The sequence below is a fragment of the Rhinolophus sinicus genome, chromosome 3 (genome assembly GCF_057876585.1).
Source record: "Rhinolophus sinicus isolate RSI-liver-muscle chromosome 3, RSI-T2T, whole genome shotgun sequence".
In the NCBI taxonomy this organism is placed as follows: domain Eukaryota; kingdom Metazoa; phylum Chordata; class Mammalia; order Chiroptera; family Rhinolophidae; genus Rhinolophus; species Rhinolophus sinicus.
This window is the reverse complement of record NC_142503.1, coordinates 118531563-118558746: the sequence shown is the minus strand read 5'-3', so window position 1 is coordinate 118558746 and position 27184 is coordinate 118531563. Positions and strand designations below refer to the sequence as shown.

Genomic DNA, 27184 nt, shown 5'->3' with positions numbered 1-27184 from the left:
CCACACACTGACTCTAGATACTTAAGTGCATAGAATTTAAAGAGCAAAATTTCTAGTTCAAACTAATTAATGAAATTAAAAAAAATAAATTTTACTTAACCCTGATTTAAAAACTGTTGGATAAGATCTGAAAATGCAATCACAGTAGTATTTTCAATTTAAAGTATTAATAACAACAATTAAAATATTTCCTTAGGTGGAGGCAAAAAAATCAGTGCTACTTAGCAGAATCTCTTGGAATTACAGATACTGGTCAATGACATCTGTAATGCTCCTAAATTATAGGAGAAATCTAAAGGAGTAAAAAGCAAGATAGATTGGGGAGAAAATATTTTTAAGGTCATCAGATACATTAAAACAAAGTTTTTATAAAGCAACTGATAATGTGCTGTTAGTATATGGCTCAAGAATCGGGTAACATGAACAACTATGTTTTATAACTGTAAAAGCAAGTTAATTTTAAAATAACCTTCAAAATGAGTTTCACTACAAAGTTACTATCAATCAGCAATAACAGAGTTCTGACCTTTGGTGTCAGCATCAGTTATTTGCTCTTTGGCTACTTCCTCTTCTTCTTCCGCTATCGCCTGGAAGATGGCAGTCAGGAAGAAAAAAAGCAATTCACATAGTGGGCCTTCACTGTCATTTCCTACAAGAGCTTCCTCTAACACTTCTGTGAATAAAATGTTTAAAATGAATTGAAAGTTCTGGTCAAGTACTAACAAAACAACTCCAATGGAATAATAAACATTTCAATCAATAATAGCCTGTATAACTATTTTCTTAAGTGCCCATTTATCAAAATAAAACCAAGTATTACCCAAGGCAAAATCAAAAAACAATTTTATAACGATTACAATAAATTCTAATAAAACCATAAGCGAAAATCACTACATTCAAGAAAGCCAAATTAACCCCAGTAGATGAATACAATATTTCAAATAAGTTTAAATTTGAAGTACAAATTAAGGTACATATTACGAACAATAATTTTATTCTAATTTGAACAACAATGCAGAGATCTGTTACTATCCCACTGTTCTTAAGAGCTATGTGGGACATTACTGTTTAACAAACAGTGCATTGGGAGGTAATCCTCTGCATCAAATGTACTATCGTGTCCAAGTCATAAATGTTTCCTGTCTAATTCATCTTACCTAAACCAGCATTGTTTAGACTTTGATCTATAAGGCACAATGACTCATACCTCACCAGCTCATAAAGAGAAATTAAGGGAGTATGAAAGCCGTCCTGAAGAATTCCCTCTTACTAAAATAAGAGTGGCATTATAATTCTGTCTTTGAGGGTCTTTCCTTGGATCTCAAGAAAATTATTTTACTATTTGACAGCTGAAAATCCAAAATGGGATCCAAGGCCCTCATACCAATTTACCTCTTAAAAATGATGTTTACACAAAGTAAAAGTATATTAAGTACAGAGTCAAAACAGAATCACAAATGAAAGGTTGGCAACAACTTGTTTCCAAATACGGCTGACATCAATTTCTTCCCTCTCTTCATTTACCTACTATGCCACCCTCAATAAGTGGAAATCTATTCTTTTATAAGTGGAAATCTATTCTTTTACTCCTTGAATCCCAGTAGGCCTGACCAATGGAATATGGCAAAAATAAGGCCTGCCAGTTCCAGGCCTAGCCTGGAAGAAGGTTGGCAGTTCATTTCCTGCCTCTTGGAGCCCTCAGCTGCCACATAAGAAGTGAAGGCTGTTCTCATGGAGTGGGAAGCACTGAGGCACCAGGCAGGTGTGTGAAGCCGTGAACATCTAGCCATTTGAGCCTTCAGCTGACTCCAGCACCAGCCACTGTCTGATGACAGTAGACTCCACGAGATGACTAGAGAGCTAGGCCCAGTGACTCCCCAGAACTCTGAGAGATAATGATTTGTTCCTTTAAGCCATTAATTTTAAGGTGAACTGTAACACAGCAATATCACTTGCCTAGGGTTACTCCTTCAGGAAATTCATCTTGAAGATCAAAAAGTTCCCCAAATGCATTAAGGAATTCCAAAACCATCAGAGCATCACCAAAGATTTCAGGAGGTAGTCTAGTTTTCACTGGAGTTGGTTCTGGAAGTTCCTGCAAGATTAAACAATTTACATAACTACTTGAACCATGTACAGGAAACTATAAAAGGTAGATATGATATACTTTTTCCTAGTAAGACTTATTTCACGTAGACTAGTGGTTCTCAACCTGGAATGTTTATGACAATCACCTTTAGAACTTTTAAAATTATAGATGTCCTGGACTTATTACAACTTCACTAAATCACAGTCTCTAGGGACTTTTTCCTTCATCAAACTAAGAACATAACTTTAGGCTGGCGTGCATTTCTGACTACATTTCCTCGTTAAAAGGGTCTTTTATCCTCGATTCTGAGTGTAAGGCATCAGTTGTGCCAATATTATCTTGAATGCAGGATCTCCTTAGGATATGGAACAGAATTAATCCACCATCTACTGACTTAGAAATGGTGATGAATAAGTTTGATTTGGATACTTTCATCGTTTCTGGAGATGAGAAGAATCTTTACCTGGCAATTAAACTAAAAGCATGCCTGGCCCCAGTGGTTTTTGGATTATCAAGGATCACACATATAAGCAATTATTTCTGCAGAATCAAGGTCATTACCAAAGCTTGTTATAAAATACTAACAAAGCTACCTTGGAACTCTATAGAATTTGCTTAATTGGCTATTTCTTTCTTTTCAGTTAAATATGAAGAGGCCACTATTAAAAAGAAGGAAAGATTTCTTCAGCAAACCCACATAGGGCACATAGAACATGGGTGGGTGAAACATCAAATATGCTTATACCTTAAGATCATCACATTCCATATCTTCTCTTGGTTTACTCCACTGTTTTAAGTATTCCATATATTTTCGCTTTTCTTCACGTAATTTCTCTCTTTCCTAAAACAAAAGGTTAATAACAATTCTTATAAGAAATTGATAAGACAGCATCAGCATCATCTGGGAGCTTGGGCCCTACCCCAGCCCTATTGAATCAGAAACTCTGGGGTTGGGACTCAACAACTGATGTTTTAAGAAGCCTTTCTAGTAATTTTGATGCACACTGAAGTGTTAGAACCACTGATTAAAATAATGCCTATCTGACAGAGCTGCTACAAAGACAGATGGAAAATGTCCGACACACAGTAGCTCTTGGATAAATGTTAATTCAATCTGACCCTGCCTACAGCAGCTCTCCCCCTACTTTAAATCAATTAGATCCTGACAATGTCGGTAACATTATTAGAGTACCTAAAATGAAACCTTCCCTTATATTTGCAATATACTTGTTGTTTTCAAGATTCATTTAAACCTGACTGATACTCTGGGGACACACAGAAGGAGCAGTAATTTAAAGCAATATTAGAATACAGTTGATGAACTTCTCTTGCTTTTTAATCCAGGCCATTTCTCTTGCTCACTTGGTCTTCTGAAACCCTTACTTCGTGGTTCTGATATGTGAAACTGCAAGATAAATACTGACACTAAAAAGTCTCTAATAAAGCGGAGCATAATTAAAATATTTTACTGTAATTATTTTCCAATAAATATGTTTAATGTTAATATTATTCTTCTCCTTTGAAATTTACGAACACCAAAGGTAAACAGATGTGCACTTACCAAATTTTCAACATAACATGACTAGATGGTTACAGACCTTACTAGCTGTGCTTTAAGTAGTCTCCTGCAATAAGTCTTATTCCCACCCTAACATAATTCTTGTTGGATGGAGTAAGATGGGTATTTTCATTCATTGTTGCTAAGAGCGTAAATAAGTACAATACATGTTTGGTAAACAAATACCTATGTACATCCACAGAAACTTAAAAAAAAATTTCTCACCCTTTGACCTATTATTCTGCTTCTACAAATTTATTCAAGGACATAATACAAAAATAGGAAAGACTTTTATTCACAAACTTGAATAGAGTATCATTATTTATGAGCAAAAAATTATAAAGTACTTACCTACACCTATCTGATTAATTATTATGCAGTTACTAAAAATTCTAGCTTACTAGTTTAATAACATGAAGACATGCTTGTAATAATGTTAAACAAAAAAAGTATACACAGTTATAAACGGTGGATCTCTTTAAGGCCCAGAGTAAAGACTAGAAATAAATTAATCAAAGTGTTAATGTTACCTCTAAATGTTACCATTTGGATTACAAGTGTTCTTTTTGTTCTCTACATTTTCTGGAATGAACATATATTAGACATCTCCACCCCAACCGAATGGTCTATTTAGAATAACTCAAAAAACTTCAGGCAATTTAAATGAGCACAGTGTATAACATGATCATCTAAGGCTACTTGTGCATATTGCAGAAAACCAATGGCAATGACTGTCTTTGGAAAAAACAGTTATAGAATTCCCTAAGGAATATTTACCATTAAAGATCATCATAAAGATTTGCTAAACTACCCTATTATCATAGATACCTTATTCTTCAAGAAGAACACTATAATAATTCTTATTAGTCATTGACTTTATTGTATTTTTCTAACTATGTATTTTATTTAAAGGTTTTACGCATATCACCTCCCCTAAATTTGTAAGTTTAAATGATGAAGAAGATCAACTTTAGAATTGCACTTTAGAAGAGGCTTTGAAGTGTAAAGGAATGGGAATGCATATATATGTTGAACCTTAAATCACTCAATAAATTTTCCAAAGCAAAAGGGAGATAAACCAATACTGTTTATCAGTGCTCTATGCACACCTATACGTGAATGTGAATCAATGTAGTAAAAGCACTTGAAGATTAACCATGAATTTAAATATGTAAAGCACTATTTACTGTATGTAGAGAGCATAGCTAATATACTTCAATGAATACCTTTTCTCTTTCTATTTTAAGCCTTTCTTTTTCTTCTTTCTTCTTTAGTCTCTCTTCTTCAACAATTTTTTTCAATTCTTCCTTTTTTTTCTCTTTATCTTCCTTTTCTTTTTTCTTTGCTTCTAGGGCATCTGCTTTTTCTCTTTTTAATTTAGCCTTTTCAAAAGCTGTGGAGAAGGTCATACTTAGAACTGTATACAGATGGAAAACAACACATTTTTTAATGTAACAAACGATTCCTGAAATAATTTAAGGTTAAGTAAGATTAGTAGAGACTCACAGGGATTGTCAATTCCTGGAGGAAGACAGCAGGTGATTAAAATGGGAAAAGCAAGTTGGCTAAGTTTAAGACAAACTACTGCACTGGGACAAACATTTACCTGCCTTTGAAAGCCAGAGTGTGGTCCTAAGACCAGCAGCAAGGTTATCACTTTGTTAGAAATGCAGAATCTCTTTTCTCACCCAGACGCACTAATTTACAATCTTTGTTTTATTAAGGTTCCCAAGTGATTCAGTCAAGTTTGTGTGAATCAAACAAAATGGACCAAAATAGTTTGTAAGCCCTAAAAACTCCAAACTTGTGTTTAATCTAGCATCGGGTCAGTTTAACAGGGGATATGCTCTACCTTGAAATATTGTTTGAAGAGATGAGAAGAGGTCTCATTTATCATAAAAATCAATAGATATCAGGCGGAAAAAACTATGCTTAAAAAAACAAACAAGGGCCGGCCCGGTGATCAGGTGGTTGGAGGTCCATGCTCCTAACTCCGAAGGCTGCCGGCTCGATTCCCACATGGGCCAGTGGGCTCTCAACCACAAGGTTGCCGGTTCATCTCCTGGAGTCCCGCAAGGGATGGTGGGCTCGGCCCCCTGCAACTAAGATTGAACACAGCACCTTGAGCTGAGCCGCCTCCTGGATGGCTCAGTTGGTTGGAGTGCGGGCTCTCAACCACAAGGTTGCCAGTTCGATTCCTCAAGTCCCGCAAGGGATGGTGGGCTGCGCCCCCTGCAACTAGCAATGGCAACTGGACCTGGAGCTGAGCTGCTCCCTCCACAACTAAGACTGAAAGGACAACAACTTGACTTGGAAAAAAGTCCTGGAAGTACACACTGTTCCCCAATAAAGTCCTGTTCCCCTTCCCCAATTAAAAAAAAAAAAAAAAAAGAAAAAGAAAAAAGAAAAAACAAACAAACAAAAAACCCAGAAATATACAGAGAAATATTATTTCCTGTACTTAAACAGTTTTTGGAGAGAATTTAAAACTCACCCAGTGACTTCACTTCTTCTTGTTTCAAAACTTTGTCTTTTTCTTTAGTGGCTTTGTTCCTATAACTTGCAATAGTCTGTTTATTAGCAATGCTGTCCTCCTAAAAAATAGACCAAGAAACTAAAATTGTAGAATCACAACTTTTACGAACTGATGGTCTGCTTTATTCTTACAATAAGAGTAAAAACCCCCAAATTTAAAAGCCCTCATCAATTATACTTTTTTTATACCGTGTTTCCCCGAAAATAAGACCTAGCCAGACAATCAGCTCTAACGCTCCTTTTGAAGCAAAAATTAATGTAAGAACGGTCTTATATTGTATTTTGTTAGATAAGACCCGGTCTTATATTATAGTAAAATAAGACCGGGTTTTATATTAATTTTTGCACCAAAAGACTCATTAGAGCTGATTGTTCGGCTAGGTCTTATTTTTGGGGAAATACGGTACCAAAATGAGGTTTTATTCTAAAGCATAACTGAATTTTTTAAAAAAATGGTACTTATTGAGGTAACAATGGTTAATAACATTAGATAAATTTCAGGGGTACAGCATTATAATTTGACATCTGTATACTCTATTGCATGCTCACCACCTAAAGTCCGGTTTCCTTCTATTACCATATATTTGACACCCTTTACCCAATTCACCCTCCCCCAATCCCCTTCCCCTCTGGTAACCACCATTCTGTTGTCTGTATCTATGAGTTTGTTTTGTTAGTTTGTCTGATACCTTTTATTTTATATTCCATATGTACATGAAATCATCCAGTTTTTGGTCCTTTTTTCTGTCTGACTTATAACCAAACTTCTAATAACTCTAATCATAGTAACATATCGAATGAGTTAATTCTATAGCTCTACAAATTAGTACTAAAACCTCCCAGAAAAACAACTGGTAACATATAAAGAGGAACTTAAAAATATGCACTAGAAAACAAAACAAATCTTCCAGGGTACCTTATAAACTAGACAGTACTGACATTAAATATGTAAGAAGTAGAGAAAAGACCTACCAGAAACATTCTTGTGGCCAATGTTAATTAAACTATGTCGAAAGTTTGTTTTAAATGCTCTTTGTGTTTCAATACCATAATTTATTCCCTGTATTTCATCCTGCTTTACATTTTTAATAATTGCATATATGCTTGCTTCCACTGTGGTATAAAATCCCTGTGGCATGAGAGCCATGTCTAATTCACACTTGAAACTTCTACAAGCCTCACCCCTGAGAAGTTATCATCATATAGCACACACGTTTTGTGTGTGAAGGAATGTGTTTTTTCCTACTGGCTACGGAGGCAGGGGAGCCAAACCCTACTACTGATTTTGAATAGTTTTATTAAGAGCTACAAGATATTTTTTTAAAATCTGTTCTCTACCTACCTGACTAACAGATCCTCGTTTGGGAGGTCTCCCTCTTCTTCTGTTAGCAGGACTGAAGATAAAGGTGGGTGGATCATCAGGGAAGAAATAAGAAAAATCTTGTTCTGCTATTTTATATGTTGAAAGAGATGATGCCTAATAAAAAAGACATAGGGTACAATAATGACACATTAGTAAACCATATATAGATACGCTCTAATATGTCATATGACTGCTGTTAAAGACCAGGTCAAAAACATTAGAATTTGTGTTATTATGTAGTAATATTCCACCGTGTTTCCCTGAAAATAAGACCTAGTTGGACCATCAGCTCTAATGCGTCTTTTGGAGCAAAAATTAATATAAGACCTGGTATTATATTATACCAGGTATTATATCTGGCATTTATTATATCCGGTATTATACTATATAATATTATATTATACCCGGTCTTATATTGTATTAAAGTAAGACTGGATCTTATATTAATTTTTGCTCCAAAAGACGCATTAGAGCTGATGGTCTGGCTAGGTCTTATTTTCGGGGAAACATGATATATAATTAACCAGCTTTACCAGAAAGAAAACCACAATTCAAAGGATTGCTTCACCATAAAATACTCAAGAATGTTTCAACAGTTTCTCAGTGCTAAAACTATTCTAAAATTATGTCTCTACAATAAGCTTTTTTCGTTTGCTTTGCTTTTGACAATTTTGTATGAGATTTTCTATGTAAATGAATAATCCATATATTTAACATTAGAACCTAGTGTATCAACCAGTAATTTTTTCTTAACAATTTCCTAATTGCTGAACGTTTAGATTTTCAACCCAGTTTGGGGAGATAAATATTTTTAAACTCAAATATTTTTATGTATCAGAATTTAAAATTGGTCTGGATAAAAGCAGAAATATCGATCAATTCCTATAAAGTTTCAATTCAGAATTTAAGTTCAGAGAAATCAACCTTATTTTTATCAGAAGTGGTGTGGTGCCAGAATAACTGCTAAATTCAAAAGTTTCTCTTCTTTTAGTTTGTACTCAGAACTTGTTCATCTTTCATCCATGTTCAACTTTAGACTTTTAAACTTTTGATTAGCAATTCTGAAGACAATTCTGGTCTAATGGCCAAGATCATCATTCTTTCTCTCAAAGAAAACATGTGCCATTTACAGAAATATCTTTCAGGAAATGTATAAGAAAATAATGATATACAATTTTAAATTATTAACAAAACAGGAATACTTCTGGGAATTCAATTTTCTGTATATTTTCATTTTTAGTATAACATAGTTTTTAGCATCTAAAATTCAATTAGTTCTGGCCATCATAATAAATCAAAAATCTATTAAGATTTTACATAAATTTCATTAAGATGGTCATCTACTATCCCACATAAATAACCTCTGATATACAGAATTGCCCTTTAAGTATGAATATAAAGAACATGAGTGGTTTCTCTCAAATATGTATATACACTCAAGAAAAGTCAAAATACGCTTCAATACATTAATTGCCAACGTTCTTTATTCACACATATATACATAATACACAATAAAGATAAAGACCCATACCCACATCTTTCTGTACTTGTAGGTACTCCTAACAACAGACTATACACTCACTACACTGGGTATCAAACTTTGTTGTTTTGGGGGGTGTGTGTGTGTCTGTGTGTGTGTGCACGCACGCTTGCACCAGATAGCCACTAATCATTCATTATACTCTAAGAGAAAAAACGTTTACTGTCTCCTTAATTTTCATTTATTTATTAAGTTCTTTTCATGTTTATTGACTATTTATTTTCCTTGGCAAATAACTGCTGATGTCCTTTACCACTTTTTTCCAATTGGGTTGTTTTTGTTCATTGGTGTAAGATATCTTTGTAAATTAGAGGAACTGGCCAAGTGGCTATTTATGATACACATATACAGCTTTTCACACATGAGCCTACCAAGTGCCAGGCACTATGCTAGCCACTTATCACAAGTATCAAAATTGTTAACTTTTTGTAAGCATCATTTCACATGGCTGATATTCAATGCTATAGATAAAGCATACCGTATTTTGCCGTGTATAATGTATACTTTTTTGCCCAAATTTGTGAGGGAAAAATATGGCTGTGTGTTATACATGGGTAGTACTAATTCCGTATCTATATAAATGTTTTTAATTCTTTTATTTATCCTTATGAGTTAAAAGTGCAATAAATAAATGCTAAAATTCCTTTATAATACAAAAAACAAGTACCTAAATATAAACAAATAAAAATTTGAATTAAAAAATTAAAATGAAAGATTTTTTTTTTTCCCCTGAAAGTTTGGGCTAAAAACGTAGGTGAGCAGTATACATGGGAGCATATTATACACGGCAGAATACATGGTAATTTAAGCATTCTCCCCTTATCAAGACAAATACATAAATATGCTCACATTAAAAAACAACTTTCTTTCAGATGATTCTATCTTATGTTTTCAAGTTTTTATATTTTCATCCACTGTGAAGTTTGATTTCTAGTTGCCTAGTTTTTTACCAGGGTGCTTATGTTTTTCTAATTGATCTGAGCTCCTAATTATGTTCACTGAGAGTATCTTTCCTCCAGCACTTGCCCTTGAAATCTATTCAAGACATTTTAAACCTATGTAAGTTTATACTGTTAAATCAATCCCATCCTTGGTATTTCTTTTCTATTGCTTCTCCTAAGTACTTCAACATGCATAACATTACAATTTGTTTCATTTCATTTCCTTCTTTTTTGAGTTAGATCTAATTTAATTTTTCCAAATAGTTAACTAAATGTCCCTGTTTTATTTAATGCATAATCTACCTTGGTCTCTAAGAGATTTAAAATGCTACTTTTCACATAGAATAAACTCATCTATTCCCTTTTTTTTAATTTCTTTTTTTTGATGTAACATTTACAAATAATGAAATACACCAATCTTAAGCATTCAACAGCTGATTTCTGATAAATGTATATATCTGTCTAATCCATTCTATTGCTTTTTTACTTAGATTTAATGTTTCTCCCAATGTGAGATAAATATTTCTCATTTTTAAGAATAATTTTAGTTTTACTTTTTAAATTTTTACTCAGTGTGCAACGTGAGTTTTCTAACCTTGATTTTTCCCTTTCTTAATGGTTATGAATAAAATATAATCTATCTGCTAAGTACTGGTCTCTAATTTTTTATATATATATATATATATATATATATATATATATATATATATATATATATATATTATTCTCCTATCTAGTAAGATCTATTTTAGCACTGTTCTTTGCATCTATTTTTATGAGCCAGAACCACACTATTAGAAAATTAGTTGCCCCACCCCCGTAACTTTGCTTTCCCCAAGTTTTCCATCTATTCTCACCTAACTGATCTTTTTTACAAGGAAAAAAAGTGGTAGTACCTGAACCACCTAGCAATTCTAGAAATTGTGAAAACAGTATTTAATCCAATAAATATAAAGAAAATTACTAAAAATTGGCTGTGGATAAAAAGAGAGCTATTTTCAACCAACTTTAAAGGAATATTTCTGCAATGTTACAACTTTATACTACTACCCATTTCTCTATTTTTTCTTCTAACAAATAATTTCACTGTTCTAATTACCTTAATTTTAATGACTCCATCTTGTGGTTCACAGTGTTGCTTTAGAAAAAGCTTTAGTTTATCACGAGAAAGTAGGTGTTTTCTCCGGCTAACGGGGAAAAAGGAGACAGGAAAGTATTAGTATTAAAGAATTCCATCCAAAGTCCATAATCTCTATAAATCCATAACCTCAATTTCAAGCCCAGGAAAAGGATATTTCACTTTCCAATAGTATTTATGTAGAAGTAACAAGAAACTTTATACAGGAGTATTTATGTAGAATGCTGCAAGATCTACTTGATTAGATCTATTATAAAAGTCCATTTAAAATAGTATATGCATTATTGCTTAGAAACCACTTAGAAATCAAACCTCATGAAAAATATACTACAGAGAGTAAACCAAATCTTATACAAATTAGGTGCTCATTCCTACAAGTATCACCATTAAAATTCTTTAAAATTTAAAGCCAGTAGGCAGATGTCACATAACACTGAGTAAATCAACATTCAAATGGATCTGTCAACAGAGTTGAACATGGTTTTTATCAAATTCTAAAATATTTGTATTTAAATTTCATACGGCAGCCAACAAATTGATGGGATTAAAATTAAAGAGAATTAGAATTCTTAAGATTCTAAAAATATACTATTGTTGATTCTCCCTTGCTCCCAAATTCAAAAAGAGCAACCACAACAGTAACAAGCACCACAAACAAAACAAAAACAATAAACAACACACAAGTATTTCTGGAAAGGTTCTGGAAAGAAAGTACATGTTCTAAATTCAATGTATTCCTTTCAAGAAAAAGTGAAGTTAAAAGCTTCTATGAATGAATAAACAATATAGGAGTTTTTAAGTCGTGGCCTTCCCAAAAATGTATATTCTTTTCCTAGAATATAGAAAGGAGGACATGAGAGAAAGGATTCTAGTTTACTGCTATGTCCCAGCACTATATAGGAGCTGACAAGAATGTAATTAATCATCTGTTACTATTGAGTAAATATATCAGTCCTTCAGAACTGTATTGTCTTATATGGCACCTACTAGCCACATGTGGTTATTAAATAAAATTAAAAGTTCAGTTCCTCACTATTACTAGCCACATTTCAAGTGATCAATAGCTATAATAGCCACTGGACAGCACACATATAATGTGTCCCTCATCGCAGAAAGTTCTACTTGTCAGTGCTATTCTATCATATCAAGTCTTCCTTACAGGAACAGTACGACTACGTTTTGACGCTAACAAATAGCTGCAAGTCATTTAAGCCTTCTATTATCAAGTATAACTTTCTTACCTTATAATTCTCTGGCTCACCAATTAGGTAGAAAATGAGTTAATAAGACTGTGCCCAAGATTTAGCAGAATTGTATTTAAAGTATAAGTCAAAGAGTAGGTAGAAAAATGAAAAATATTAAATAGGGAATTACATTATATAAAGAACTAAACTAAGGGCAAACTTAAACTAAAGGCAAAAAAAAAAAAAAAAAAGACAAAATTCAACTATGAATAAGGAGAACACTGGTAATTTCAACTATGCTGTTTATTAGTCCATAAACGGGAACAAATAAAAAAGTTTGAATAATCCACGAGCACTATCTTGGGAATACTATTTTTTAATATACTATTAAATGTAGAATGCTTCAGAGATCTTAATGATGGGCTTAAAAAAACAACCAAAGCAAAAACTACACACACCTCCATAGAGTTACAGAAAGTAATATATTCAACTCAGGAGTCACTCAACACTTACATTATTATCAATTTTCTTTGGACACATGAGTATATATGAGGCAATAGGGATGAAAGAGTAAGTAAAAGTATTTCATATCAAACGAAATGTCAAGATCGACTCCTACGTGGCAAGTTGATAGTTGGCTGATAATGTTAACTTACTTTCAGATGACCAAGAGCCTTACTTCAAAGGGCAACAATAGGGATTTTCCTAAAATATGTTTACGTATCCTAAAGACAGTTCTTTTCAATATCAACCACTCACCTCTTTCTTTTGATTAGGTCTCAAAGAGGAATTTTTAAAGATACTCATTTTTTATTATTTAACTTTCTTAAGGAATGAGAAGAGACTGATCAGATGTTTGTGTCTAATGAATAAAATACTACAAATGCAACATATTTGTAAGCACATATTTGTAAGCACCATCAGCTCTGAAAATTGAGTTCTCTCATAAATAGGATCCTTCTTAATTTCTTAGATGTGAAGACTATTAGGGGTTAGTTATTGATCTAAACAAAGGGCTCATGGAATCCATTAGGATTTACTTATCAGTCTATGAGCATATAAGCATACATTTATTTTAAAAAGGGAAGCAATCACTTGTAACATTACCCATTTGTTCTACATCAAATTGTCTTAATTTAGCATAATTATACTACTTTAAACCAGCATAGAGGAAGATACTGAATTTTACCTGATTTGTGTTGCTTTAACAATAGAACACTCATATAATTCTTTCTTAGTGGGCTGCACCTTGTACTTGAATAATAAGGGATCAACTGCATCTCTTTTCTTCCTAAAAAGAGCAGAGCAAAGACACAAATAAGTTAATACAATTTTTTTTTGAAATGTGAGATTTTAAATGGAAATCTAGTTTCTAAGAACATACTGTAACAGAATCTAATGCATTTTTATTTTAACTAGGATTTTATAAGTTACTGATATTTCTCACTATTCTATAAGCCAAAATAGTACAAAGCACTATTTTATGTTAGGTAGGTACTTTAATTCTTGTTTGATAAATTTTCCTTAGGGGAAGAAATTAACAAGAGATGAATAGGCACAGAGTACCCAGTTTAGGTAAGATAAATTTATAAACAAATAGCTCTTAGATTGGCTTTTAAACTTTATTCTTCACAGCGATGTAATCCAAGAGCAAAAGTGGAGATAATGTAGCTTACCCTGTTTTAAGAATTGGCAAGGAGGCTACACATTTAATCCCCACCTCCAACCAACTTCTCATTTTTTTTCTTCCCTTTGAAGCATTCATTCATTCATTCAGTTATAAAGTTCAAAATGCTACAAACATGGATGTATCACACAAAAGAACAGATATTATATGATCCACTTATATGAAACATCTAGAATAGGTAAATTCAGAGACAGAAAGCAGATTACTAGGGGATGAGAGGGGAGGAGGAAATGGGGAATTATTACTTAATGGGCACAGAGTTTCTGTTTGGGGTGATGAAAAAGTTTTCAAAATAGTGGTGATAGTTGTACAATATTGTGAATGTAATTTACATTCAATTAGTGAATTAATGAATGCTACTAAATTGTACATTTAAAAAGGTTAAAATGGTAAATATTGTTATATGTGTTTTAACACACACACACACACACACACACACACACACAAACACACACATTGCTGGTGATCACTGAGCACCTAGGCTTAATTCTAAATATGCTGGCCTTAGTATATCTTGCAGATATAATGAACTATATGATGCCGGGCAAATTTTCTAACTCTGAACTTTTATTTCTCCTCATTGTAAGAATATGACTATGACCATCTACCCTCATAGAGTGGTTCTGAGGAATAAATAAAACAATATATGTGAGTGCTGTTATAAAGTTTAACTCATAATGAAAATGCCCAATAAAGAATTGTTTCATTCCCTTCCATTCAACCCACCTACTGAAACATGAGAAAATCCAGATTATGTTTTGTTGGCAGGGAGCAACCTAGAAATAAATTTCTTACTCACTTAAGTTAGGGAATTAACAGAAATAACTCAGAGTAATAGTTCAAAGATGACTATGTTTCACCCTTCATGGTATTTCAGGGTACAGCAGTAGCAATCTATAAACAACTAGGCATTATGACGTTGATATATAATGAAGGCTCAGATTCTTTGAGAAATACACACAGATTGAAAGTATCTATAAATAAAGTAACTGCCCAGTTTACTCATGTTTTCTACATCAAAGGTCTATTGCAAGTACCTATATTCAAGGGATAAGGCACAGCCTACATAGGTGGAAATTATGAATAATTATGTCTATAGCCAAATTCAATTATACTTTGTGATGAGCTTGTTACAAGTGGTGCAGGTGGGATTTACCAATGGAAATTTTCCTCTAAATGCTACATATAACAGGCAAAATATTTACTATTACTAACTGGGATTCTAACTAATTTGCTTTGTACTCAAGGTACAAATTAGCCACAAAATATGCAGGTAGCTCATATTTAAATCTAAAGGGAAGGGAAAGGACATTAATGCGCTGAATAGAGTGCCAGACCTAAGAATCTAGACATTCCTCATTTCAAAGTACCTCAGAGCACCTAAAAAATTTAGAAGAATAGATTAGAAGTTACTGCAAAGAAACCTGAAATAAGAAATCATTTTAAAATGAAAAAAATTTAGGTAAATGTTTACCATATTTAAACATCAATTTAAAAAGTATCTTTTATATACAAATCTGTATTTCACCCTTCAAGACTCATCTAATATATAATTAACTCCCCATTTAAGGGTCACGATCTTTGATACAGTCCATTAAAACACACAAACTACTACTGTCAGAGCTGCTAAAGGATATATGTACGTTCATTACTACAATACCCACTAATTTTGTATCCCAAAGTCTTCATTCAGTGAGAGACACAGACAAGTGACTTTAATTTCTTTTTCTGCATAATAGTAGCAATTCAAGAAAAACTGAGATGTATCAAAGGACTTATACACAGGTCCGCGTCATGCTTCATTCACTCGACCCAAAATCATTTTTCTGTCAGGCAGTGTACTAGCTAGATGTCCTCAAGCAAAGCCAATGAATGTTTCTAAAGCTCAGGTTCCTCTTGTTAAACAAAAATAACAATACTCTTGCAGAACTGACACACACTATGCATATTAAGCACTTAGCACAGTGCCTGGACATAGTAAATGCTCAAATGCTAGTTACAGATACAATAGTTCAAATCAGACAAAATGAGAACTTGAATTGTAAGGTTCGTAGGGACAGAACTTGATAGTTACTAGTATTTCAGGAGCAAAGGAGTTAAAGGAAGTAAGAGTGGCCTCAGGTTTCTTATTTGAATATTATGGTACTGTTCACTAAAAATAGGGAAGAAAAAGAAAGACATATGACAGGCTAGAGAAAACACTGTTAAGTCAGAGATGCCGAAAAGGCAGAGAGAAAACAGAATGAAGCAGTAAAGATTTAGACAATTCAAGTGGAGGACAGGAGGGAGCTGAGCTAAAACATATGAATGGACTTTTAATCAGTTGAGGACTCGGCTGAGATTTTAAATTTACTTGCAGATAGTGCCAATCTACATGTGTTTGTGTGATTTTTCTCCAAGAGCTGACTCTGACTTAATTTCAGGAGGTTAAAGATATTCTTCATCATATGCACTATAAAGTGAATAAGGATAATAATTAAAGTACAGAATGAATTTTCCCAAGTAAACAAAAGTGGAATGTGTAAGTGTAAGTGAATGAAGTGAGCTTCAATTGTTCTTCAGCTGCTGATAAGAGTTAACTGGGTAAGTTTCAATTCTGCAAACTCTAACATGTACTGTTGAACCACACTGTCTGGATGAACAGTATTTCATAGTATGACTAGAAAGGAAGAAGGGATTAAAGACAAAATTGCTTCAGTGGGATATTGTTAGTCAATCTGATATACATTTTTAAATTAATAAAAATCACTTACCCATTTTGAAAAGAACTATTCTGTGTTTCTGAATCATCACTATCACTGATAATAATAGTTTCTCCATCTATACTGCTGACATGTCCATTAGCAAAACCATTTTGATGTGATGGAGGGAGGACTTCCAAAATCCTACACTGTAACCTGAAAGAAAATGATACATGTCAAAATGCAAATCATTTGATATTTTAAAATCAAACATTTCAGAACAATCTATTTTGAACTGAAGAGTTATTTTCTTTTATAGAAACTATGGTTGATTGATGTAACCAATTTACTAAAAAGAAAATCTATAACATTCAATTTTAGCAAAGGTTAGCTGCAATTTAAAATAACACAAAACAAGTTTAAAGGTCAATTTATCAAGGTTTTTGGCAATTATATTCTTAACTGAAGTTACTATTTAGAAAATAGTAACTCATTACACAGATCAGGCCTTACAATTTTTCAAAGCCTCTGATATTTTAAATTATGAGTTTCTCCTAATCATAACCACTTTTATTCTCACTGTAATTTCCAATCTCTGGAAAGCTTCCTATTTACTAACTCTATTACCCCTATTTTGGCTTCTTTTACTCTGCTCACTCTATCTGGATTTTATGGGGTACAATTTCAGACTCATTCACCACAATCGAAATAATCCTCAATCCCATTTTACTGTGCCAATTTTCAAGTGAAATAGTTAAAATGTGGTATATCCATACAATGGAGTATCATTCAGCAAAAAAACCCCAGAAATGAAGTACGAATACATGCTACAGTATTTCAGGGATAAACCCTGAAAACATTCTAAGTGAAAGAAAGCAAATGTGAAAGGCTATAATAGTATATGATTCCATTTATATGAAAAACCAGAATAAGCAAATCCATAGAGACAGAAAATAGACGAGTAGTTGTCAGGAACTTGGGGGAATGCGGGCAGAGGGAGAGAGAGGAGAGCAATGGCAGTGGCTGCTAATGGGCACCGACTTTCTTTTTGGGGTATAGAAAATGTTCTAAAATTAGTTTGTAATGATGTACAACTCTATGAAATGCTAAAAACCACTGAACTGCACATTTTAAATGGGTGAATTTTATGGTATGTGAAATATATCCCAAGCTGTTAAAGACAGTATAAGTAAAAGCGGGATAGAGTAGGGAGGGAAAAAAGAGAGAGAGAGGGAGGGAGGGAGGATGGGCATTGCTAAAATTATATCTATGGTACCCCTATAACTCTTAGGCAATCTGGGGGGAGGTTTTATTAAGTAAGACTATTATAAGCACATATATACCTACCAGTGAGTAAATCCCTATTCTCTAGAGAAAAAGTGGTTCAAGATTAGACAAATTAGTTCACTGCATCATCCCAAACCATACTAAAATTTTAGTATATTGTGGACATTCATAAGACTGCCTGTCTATTCACCAGCCCCATTCTCCTAAGAACTTCATTCTTCCCACACCCCACCTTCTTCCAAATAGTTACTAGTAGAGCTGTTATATTCCCACAAGACTGACCAGAGTTAGTTGATACTGTGGGTGGGCACCTTTTTGCTGAGCGAATACATCTTTTCCAAGATTTAAAAATCTGGAATCTAGAAAGTAAATATCAGTTCTTCTCCTATCATGGAATCTCTAAAATATAAAATACTGGTACTGTTGGCACCCATGTTTCCTGCCACATGGAGCGGCCCAATGTGCAGTGAGAGAAGATAAAGCCTAAAACAGAGAGGAGATGGCAGGGGTACCAGACGCAATCAACTCTCTTATTCCTGTCTTTCCTCAGACTTAGCTACACCTTGCCCATCTCAGGTTTAACTGTTTAATCTTCCTTTTGAGTTAATAAACTGGTAATTTGCCCTTCTGCATATGTTTTTTTAAAATGAATTTTTGTCACAGCCAAAATTAACAGAATTATACAAGTCTAGAAAGACAAAAACGGTATATTTAGAGCTGGTTCATTTTAGGAAGCAAGTGGATGGATGTTTATAACATAAGAGCACTTATTTTCATTAGTTTACATTTTTGCATATGCTTATATACTCCCTTAGGAAAACGTCTTTAGTTCTCCCTACAATATCTGATATTGCTATCAGGCACAGAGAAAATCAGGATGGTTGATTCCTGCTAGAAACTTTGCACTGGACCCAAACAGAAGGAAGCAACTGTTTCTATAGCATCCCAACGTTTAAGAATCAACAAAATGTAGACGATGTGGGTGAATTCAAAGCACTCAAAACATCTTATTTTCCACCTTCACTCATTTCCTCTCACTCTGAGACTTACACAGGTTAAATTAAAAGAATCATATATGGTTTCTTTATCATTTTGTCTTAAAAAATTTTTGAGAAAAAAAGAGAAGAGACTCAAATTACTAAAACCAGAAGTGTAAGTAGGGACTTTACTAGTGATTTTACAGGAATAAAAGATTATAAGAAAATACTATGGATAACTGCATGATGACAAACTGGATAACCTAGAGGAAATGGAAAAATTCTTAGAAACACACAAACTACCAAAACTGACCTAAAAAGAAATAGAAAAGCTAGAGAGATCTATAACTAGCAAGAAGATTCAATGAGTAATCAAAAACCTCCCAACAAAGAAAAGCCCAGGACCAGATAGCTTCACTGGTGAATCCTACCAAATTCTTCTCAAAATTTCCCAAAAAATTGAAGAGAACACTTCTTAACTCTTTCTATAAGGCCAGCATTACCTGATAATCAGACAAAGACACGGCAGAATGTGTAAAGAGCTCATAACGCAACAAAAAACAAATAATCCAATTCAAAAATGGGCAAAGAACCTGAACAAATATTTCTCCCCAAAAGATAAAATGGCAATAAACACATGAAAAGATTCTCAGCATCATTATTCACAGAGGGAAAAAAAGCAAAGTCAAAACTGCAATGAGATACCACTTCATACCCACTAACATAGCGATTATTTAAAAAAACAAAAAATGGAAAATGTCCAGCATTGGTGAAGATATAGAGAAACTGTAACACTCATGTACTGCTGGTGGGAATGTAAAATGGTGCAGCTGCTGTGAAAAACAATATGGCGGTTCCTAAAAAGATTAAACAGAATTATCATTGACCTGGCAATTCCACTTCTAGGATATATACCCAAAAGAATTTAAAAAGGGAACTCAACAGGTACTTGTACAACAATGTTCATAATGGCATTATTTACAATAGCCAAAAGGTGAAAATGACTCAAATGTCTATCCACAGATGAATGGATAAACAAAATGTGGTATATACACATACCACAGAGTATTTCTCAGCCATAAAAGGGATGAAATTTTGATACATGCTACAACATGGATGAACCTTGAAAGCATTATGCTCAGTGAAATAAGCCAAACACAAAAGAACAAATACTGTATGAATCCACTTATATGAAGTATCTAGAGTAGGCAAATGCATAGACAGAAAGTAGAATAAAGGTTACTGGAGTGACAGAGAAATGGGGAGTTATTGCTTAATAGGTACAGAGTTTCTGTTTGGGATGATGAAAAAGTTCTGGAAATAGTAGGGATGGTTACACAACACTGAATATACTTAACACCACTGAATTATACCCTTAAAAATAATTACAACGGTAAATTTTATATTATGTTTATTTTTACCACTATTTTCTTTTTTAAAGAAACTTTTTTTGTGTCCTAAAAGTAAAGCTTAAGAAGGCTCAGTTACTAAACCTATATTGGTAGCAAACGGAAATGGTGTCAAAAGAACTGAAGGTTAACTTTCACTACTGGCTGACAGAACTAAACCAGTTAAAGAGGAACAACTCTACAGGAAATCATATCAAAACTTGTTAGGTAATTATGTAGTCTAATGATAAAAAGGTTCTGTAATTTAGTGACATGAACTGCACAAAAACATGCAAGGAATGAAATGGACCCACTTTTGAAGGGCCTGAGTATCATATCCAGGGATCAGATTGCTCAGGGTTCCAGGAGGTGATGAAGAAAGCTTTGCAGTGAACCTTTGATAAGGTTCTTTAAGTTAGAAAATGAGATGGTTTTCACTGGCAGAACCCTGGTGAGTGTCCCTAAGTGGTGATGGTGGTGGTAGTCATGAGGGAAAACCAAAGTAAATGGGTGTATTCTGGGCACAGGTATGGATGGTGTAGTGCCTAAAATGGTTTGACAGTTGTTTGAAGGGAACAGTTTATGACCCCAGTGAGGCCCACAGAACTACAATAATTTAAGAATTAACATTTAAAACCAACAGAAAATTGACAGAAATGCAATTCCCTGACACAGGAATAAGGGAGTAGGAAATCCAAACAGCATAGGGACATTGCCTAGAATGTAATAAATTATATATAAATTATACTAGTTACTACCAATGCTACTATTAGCTTTGTACCACACCTAAGCAACAGGCCACATTTCTTGCTAAATCTAATCAAGGCTAGATCTTTTGTTGGTGCTTAAATTTCAGTTAACTACTCAAGATGTCAAGGCAACACCTAACAGATTTCCAAAGAGACTTAGACGATGTCTTTCAAATCCACTTGCTACAATTTCTTCATTCTAGGGAGTCCAAAGAAGACTGGAGTATTAAAAAAGGTTAAAGAATCACGAAATAAACCCAGATAGTGGGTCTCTGAAAGCATAGAAACTCTCTATACTAAACTTATGCTCCATTATGAGGACAGAGGGCAGGCTGCTGGTAAGATGGTTCTTAGTAATATTAGAGTTCCTGAGTGCCAGATAAATATGGAAATTATACATATTTCTCTCCTCTTATCACTTTTGCAAGTTACATTACTTTTCAGAAGATGAAATTCAGGGTCAGAGAAGTTAAATCATTTGTTAATGGTCACACAACTGGTAATGGTACAGCCAAAATGTTGTTTGACTCTGAAGCCCATATACTTTCTGATTTTCCCATTCTATTACTGGAGATGAGGGGAAACAGCAACACTATATTGACCCAAGGGTATTTCAGAGCTTTACACCAAGGCAGTCAAGAAAGTTCTGAAGTACTAACAACTTAAAACATTTCAGAGTGAAATCAAGTCTGTGAAACACCATCAAGCACAGATGAAGACATGGCAGAAGTTAGCCATAAATCTGTAGCGGAGACAAGCTAAATAAGGAAATAGCCTTTTATGAGAGTATTCTGGAATGGTATATACCTCTCCCCCCAAAAAGTTTTTGTTTTAATAGTCATTTATTTTGTTTTAACAGTCATAGTTTATATCCCAAAACAGAAATTCATTAAAGCAAAAGCAAATTATAAAACATTCTAGAATTGAAATATATGCAGAATTTTTACAAGGCATCGGGATAAAGATAAACAATTAACAGCGAAAGAAAAGACTAGAAACCTGGGGAGACCTACTTGACATAAAAGAAGGCCCCTCTCCCTTTGGGTCTCTAACAATAGAATGTTGAGTCTCTGGCATACTTCATACCTACTCTTCTGTGCTACCTCATTAACCTCTTATTTTCTTGTAATACAGGTGCCAAGAACATTTATTAAAAAATGCTGTGCTTGGATAATTATAGGTAGAAATAGAGTAAACTGGTTTAATTTGAAGTTCAATTTAAAAAACTCAAATTAAGGAGGTTATGTGATACTCATTTTAAGCGGAGGAAACTAGACCAGTCAACAAGCCTGCTACTTCAAACAAGACAGTGAATTAAGTTCATTACTTGTGAGGGGGGTAGAGGAGGTCAGAAATGGTTGCTTTGTTTGTAACTCCTTACTTTTTAGACAGACTGATCAGAAGTAGCTCAAAGAATGTTTCATTTTGAACTGTTCTAAGACTCTTTATGGATCAGAGAACCAGGTCTTATTATTTCTCCAATTAGCATTTGACCTACTACTGTGTTTGCCTGAAAATAAGACCTAGCTGGACAATCAGCTCTAACGCATCTTTTGGAGCAAAAATTAATATAAGACCCGGTCTTATTTTACTATCATATAAGACTGGGTATAATATAATATAATATAATATAATATAATATAATATAATATAATACAATACAATACAATACAATACAATAATACTAGGTCTTATGGTAATTTTCACTCCAAAAGACACATTAGAGCTGATTGTCTGGCTAGGTCTTATTTTTGGGGAAATGGGGTATTATAAGCCTAAATATCATAACAAAAGTATTAGATTCTTACTTAAGATTAAATCTATTATTAAAACATATAATACAAATAAAAATCTTTGGAAATAAAATTCTAGATATAAAACATGGATTAAACTTGTATTCTAGTAAGTTTCAAACACCTGGATGTTATCAGCATGCTGCTAAAACTCTTTAGTATTCAAAATTATCTTAAAGCCACCATAAGTTAGTTTGGCAGAAGTATCAACCGAATTAATTAAAGCTTTACCAAAATACTTTAAAATTCCAACCAGTGTATTCAAATTAATAGGTATGCAAACTGTTTGTGGGCTCAGTTTTATGTTGGCCTAGCATACTGATGCCAACATGTAAGAAAATACGATAACCCTCCGATGCCTTGCTAAAGCGAACCCTGCTCTGTGGGGTCAGCCCCCCCTGCACAACAGCTCCTCCACTGTAGTCAAGGCTGGTCCTCACAACCAATCAGCCTGAGAGTCAATCCTTCTCACTGATGTGCCAATCAAGGCTCAACTACAACAGGAGGGTACACACAACCCATACAAGGGACACACCTGGAGCACACAGCTCAGGTGACCAACAGGCCCCACAGGATACCTACAACTTAAGGCCACTCTACCAAGACTGGGAGACATCGCAGCTCTACCTACATACAAACACAGGGAGGCAGCCAAAATGGGGAGACAAATAAACACATCCCAAATCAAAGAACAGAACAAAGCTCCAGAAAAAGAACTAAACAAAATGGAGACAAGCAATCTAACAGATGCAGAGTTCAAAACACTACTTATAAGGAAGCTCAATGACCTCAGGGAGAACTTCAACAAAGAGACAGGAAACATAAAAATGGAGACAGAAAACATAAAAAAAGAACGAGTCAGATGAAGAATGCAATAACTGAAATGAAAATACATTAGAGGGAATCAACAGTGAATTACATGAAGGAGAGGATCGAATCAGTGATTTGGAAGACAAGGTAGCAGAAAACACCCAATCGAAACAGAAAAAGAAAAAAAAAGAATTAAAAAAAATGAGGATAGTTTAGGGGGACAACATCAAATGTACCAACACCCACATCTTAGGGGTACCAGAAGGAGAAGATAGGAAGGAATTGAAAACCTATTTGAAGAAATAATGATGTAAAACTTCCCTAACCTGGAAAAAGACATACAAGCCCAGAAAATACACAGTCTCAAACAAGATGAACTCAAAGAGGCCCACACCAAGACACATCATAATTAAAATGCCGAAGGTTAAAGATAAAGAAAGAATCTTAAAAGCAGCAAGAGAAGGCAGTTAATAACCTACAACGGAGCTCCCATAAGATTGTCAGCTGATTTCGCAACAGAAACTTTGCAGGCCAGAGGGGATTGGCACGAAATATTCAAAGTGATGAAAAGCTAGGACCTACAACCAAGATTACTCTATCCAGTAAATTATCATTTAGAATCAAAGGACAGATAAAGAGTTTCCCAGACAAGAAGCAGCTAAAGGAGCTCCTCACCACCAAACCAGAATTACAAGAAATGTTAAAGGGACTTCCTTAAGAAGAAGAAAAAAGATAAAAATATGGGTAATACAAAGGCAATAACTATGAGCATATCCATCAACAATTACTTTGCATGTATATGCACCAAATGCTCCAATCAAAAGACATAGGGTGGTTAAATGGATAAGAAAACAAGACTCTTACATATGCTGCCTACAAGAGACTCACTTCAGATGGAAAGACGTGCACAGACTGAAAGTAAAGGGATTCAAACACATATTTCATGAAAAAGGAAGCAAACAATAAAAGCAGGGGTAGTGATACTTATACCAGACAAGAGACTTTAAAAGAAAGATTATGGCAGGAGACAAAGAAGGACCCAGCAATTCCACTTCTGGGTATTTACCAGAAGAAACACTAACCTGAAAAGACATATGCATCCATATATTCACTGAAGCATTATTTACAATAGCCAAGATATGGAAGCATACTAAGTGTCCATAAATGGATGAATGAATAAAGAAGAGGTGGTACATATATACATTGGCATATTACTCAGCCATAAAAAATGAAATCTTGCCATCTGCAACAACATGGATGAACCTAGGGCGTATTATGCTAAATGACATAAGTCAGAGAAGGACAAATACCATATGATTTCACTTATATGTGAAACGAACAAAACAGAAGCAAACTCAGATACAGAGAACATTTTGATGGTTGCCATATGGGAGGGGTGTTGGATGTGAGTGAAAATGGGGAAGGAATTAAGAAGTACAAATTAGGGGCTGGCCCGGTGGCTCAGGCGGTTAGAGCTCCATACTCCTAACTCCGAAAGCTGCCGGTTCGATTCCCACATGGGCCTGTGGGCTCTCAACCACAAGGTTGCCAGTTCAATTCCTCGAGTCCTGCAAGGGATGGCAGGCAGCGCCCCCTGCAACTAAGAATGAACACGGCACCTTGAGCTGAGCTGCCGCTGAGCTGCCACTGAGCTCCCGGAAGGCTCAGTTGGTTGCAGCGTGGGCTCTCAACCACAAGGTTGCCAGTTCGATTCCTCGAGTCCCGCAAGGGATGGTGGGCTGTGCCCCCTGCAACTAGCAACGGCAACTGGACCTGGAGCTGAGCTGCGCCCTCCACAACTAAGACTGAAAGGACAACTTGAAGCTGAATGGCACCCTCCACAACTAAGATTGAAAGGACAACAACTTGACTTGGAAAAAAAAAAAAAAGTCCTGGAAGTACACACTGTTCCCCAATAAAGTCCTGTTCCCCTTCCCCAATAAAATCTTAAAAAAAAAAAAGAAGTACAAATTGGTAGTTACAAAACTGTCATGGGGATGTAAAGTACAGCATAGGGAACATAGTCAATAATATTCTAATAACTATGTATGGTGTCAGATTTATTGGGGTGATCATTTCATAAGTTATGTAAATGTCTAATCACTGTGTTGTACACCTGAAACTCATAATATTGTATGTCAACTATAATTGAAAAAAATAAAAAAAAAATTATTAAGAAAAAAAGAGATGATAATCTTGTGAGGAGGTAAGCCCAACATATGAAAATCAGAGACAACAAAACATTAAATAAAATGAAGGCCATCCATTTAGCAGCAAGTGACCTGTTTTTAACATGATAATATCTGAGAACACTTAAATAGGCTTCTGTGTGAAGGATGGATACAGGAAGAGAAGCAGGCTTCTTGCCTTTCTTCTATCTTGCGGTCATCCTCAACAAAGAAAGTAATGGTCACAAACATGGGATGATGGAGCAGAAAACAGCAAAGACCCTAGGTTCCTGACAACTCTGTGGACCTGCCTTCCCAGCCCTACACTACAATGCCTGGACTTAATTTTGCATGAGAGAAAAATTTCGATTTTGTTTATGCCACTAAAATTTTTTCTATTATATGTACCCAAGTCAAATCCTAGCTGATAAGAAAAAGCAATAAACAATCTATTAGGTGTACTAGGTACTTTTACTAAGCATTGGTTGGTTTACAAACATTTTGTCTATGTTAAACTTATTTTGAGTGAGAATGTCGTATTCTTCAATTCAGCCAATAAAAACTGAACAAGATTTTCAAACTTGAAAGTTATACCGGGTCACTGGCAATAAAGATTTCAAGTCCTATTTGTTTCAGGAAGCTGAAAATCTGAAGAAAAATAAGTTTAACAACCTATGGTTTGTGGGTGTGGCTGTAAGAGAGCAACACGAGGGATCCTTGTAGTGACAGAAATGTTGTGCATCATGACAATGAGTATGTCAGTGTTAATATCCTGGGTGTGACATTGTACTGTAACTTTGCTAGGTAGTACCACTGGGGGAAATTCTGTATTATTTTACAACTGCATTTGAATCTACAGTTACTCAAAATACAAAGTTTAATTTAAAATGCTAATAATATTTTGTTTCTTTATTTGTCTGGTTCCTTTGTTTTCAGTTTTATATCTCACGTATCAGTGAAATCACATGGTTCTCTACTTTTTCTGTCTGACTTATTTTGCTTAGCATAATAATCTCAAGGCCCATCTAATTCATAGGCATAGACAATAGTTTAGTGGTTACCAGAGGGTAAGGGGGGCAGGGGGGTGGTAGATGAGGGTAAACGGGATCAAATACGTGGTGATGGAAGGAGAACTGACTCTGGGTGATGAACACACAATGTGATATATAGATGATGTATTACAGAATTGTACACCTGAAACTTAGGTAACTTTACTAACCATTGTCACCCCAATAAATTTTAAATTAAAATTAAAAAATGCTAATGATAAATATTAGGAAAGTATTAATTCCAATT

At 34.4% G+C, this 27184-nt stretch overlaps 1 protein-coding gene across 5 annotated transcripts in view; it reads right to left on the bottom strand.

Moving 5' to 3' along the window:
• Window positions 1-27184, bottom strand: part of LOC109457495 (cofilin-2) — a 109244-nt gene that overhangs the window by 57085 nt on the left and 24975 nt on the right. For 3 of the 5 annotated variants that reach the window (XM_088796877.1, XM_088796879.1, XM_088796880.1), the window contains 9 exons: window positions 16789-16932; window positions 13538-13639; window positions 11126-11213; window positions 7525-7659; window positions 6142-6241; window positions 4874-5040; window positions 2835-2930; window positions 1957-2095; window positions 527-673 (listed from right to left, as the gene is read on the bottom strand). In XM_088796877.1, coding sequence (XP_088653003.1) covers window positions 527-673; window positions 1957-2095; window positions 2835-2930; window positions 4874-5040; window positions 6142-6241; window positions 7525-7659; window positions 11126-11213; window positions 13538-13639; window positions 16789-16932 — 1118 coding nt within the window. Of the gene's footprint in view, window positions 1-526; window positions 674-1956; window positions 2096-2834; window positions 2931-4873; window positions 5065-6141; window positions 6242-7524; window positions 7660-11125; window positions 11214-13537; window positions 13640-16788; window positions 16933-27184 lie in introns of all 5 variants that reach the window. The other 2 variants (XM_074328138.2, XM_088796878.1) reach the window with 1 other exon arrangement.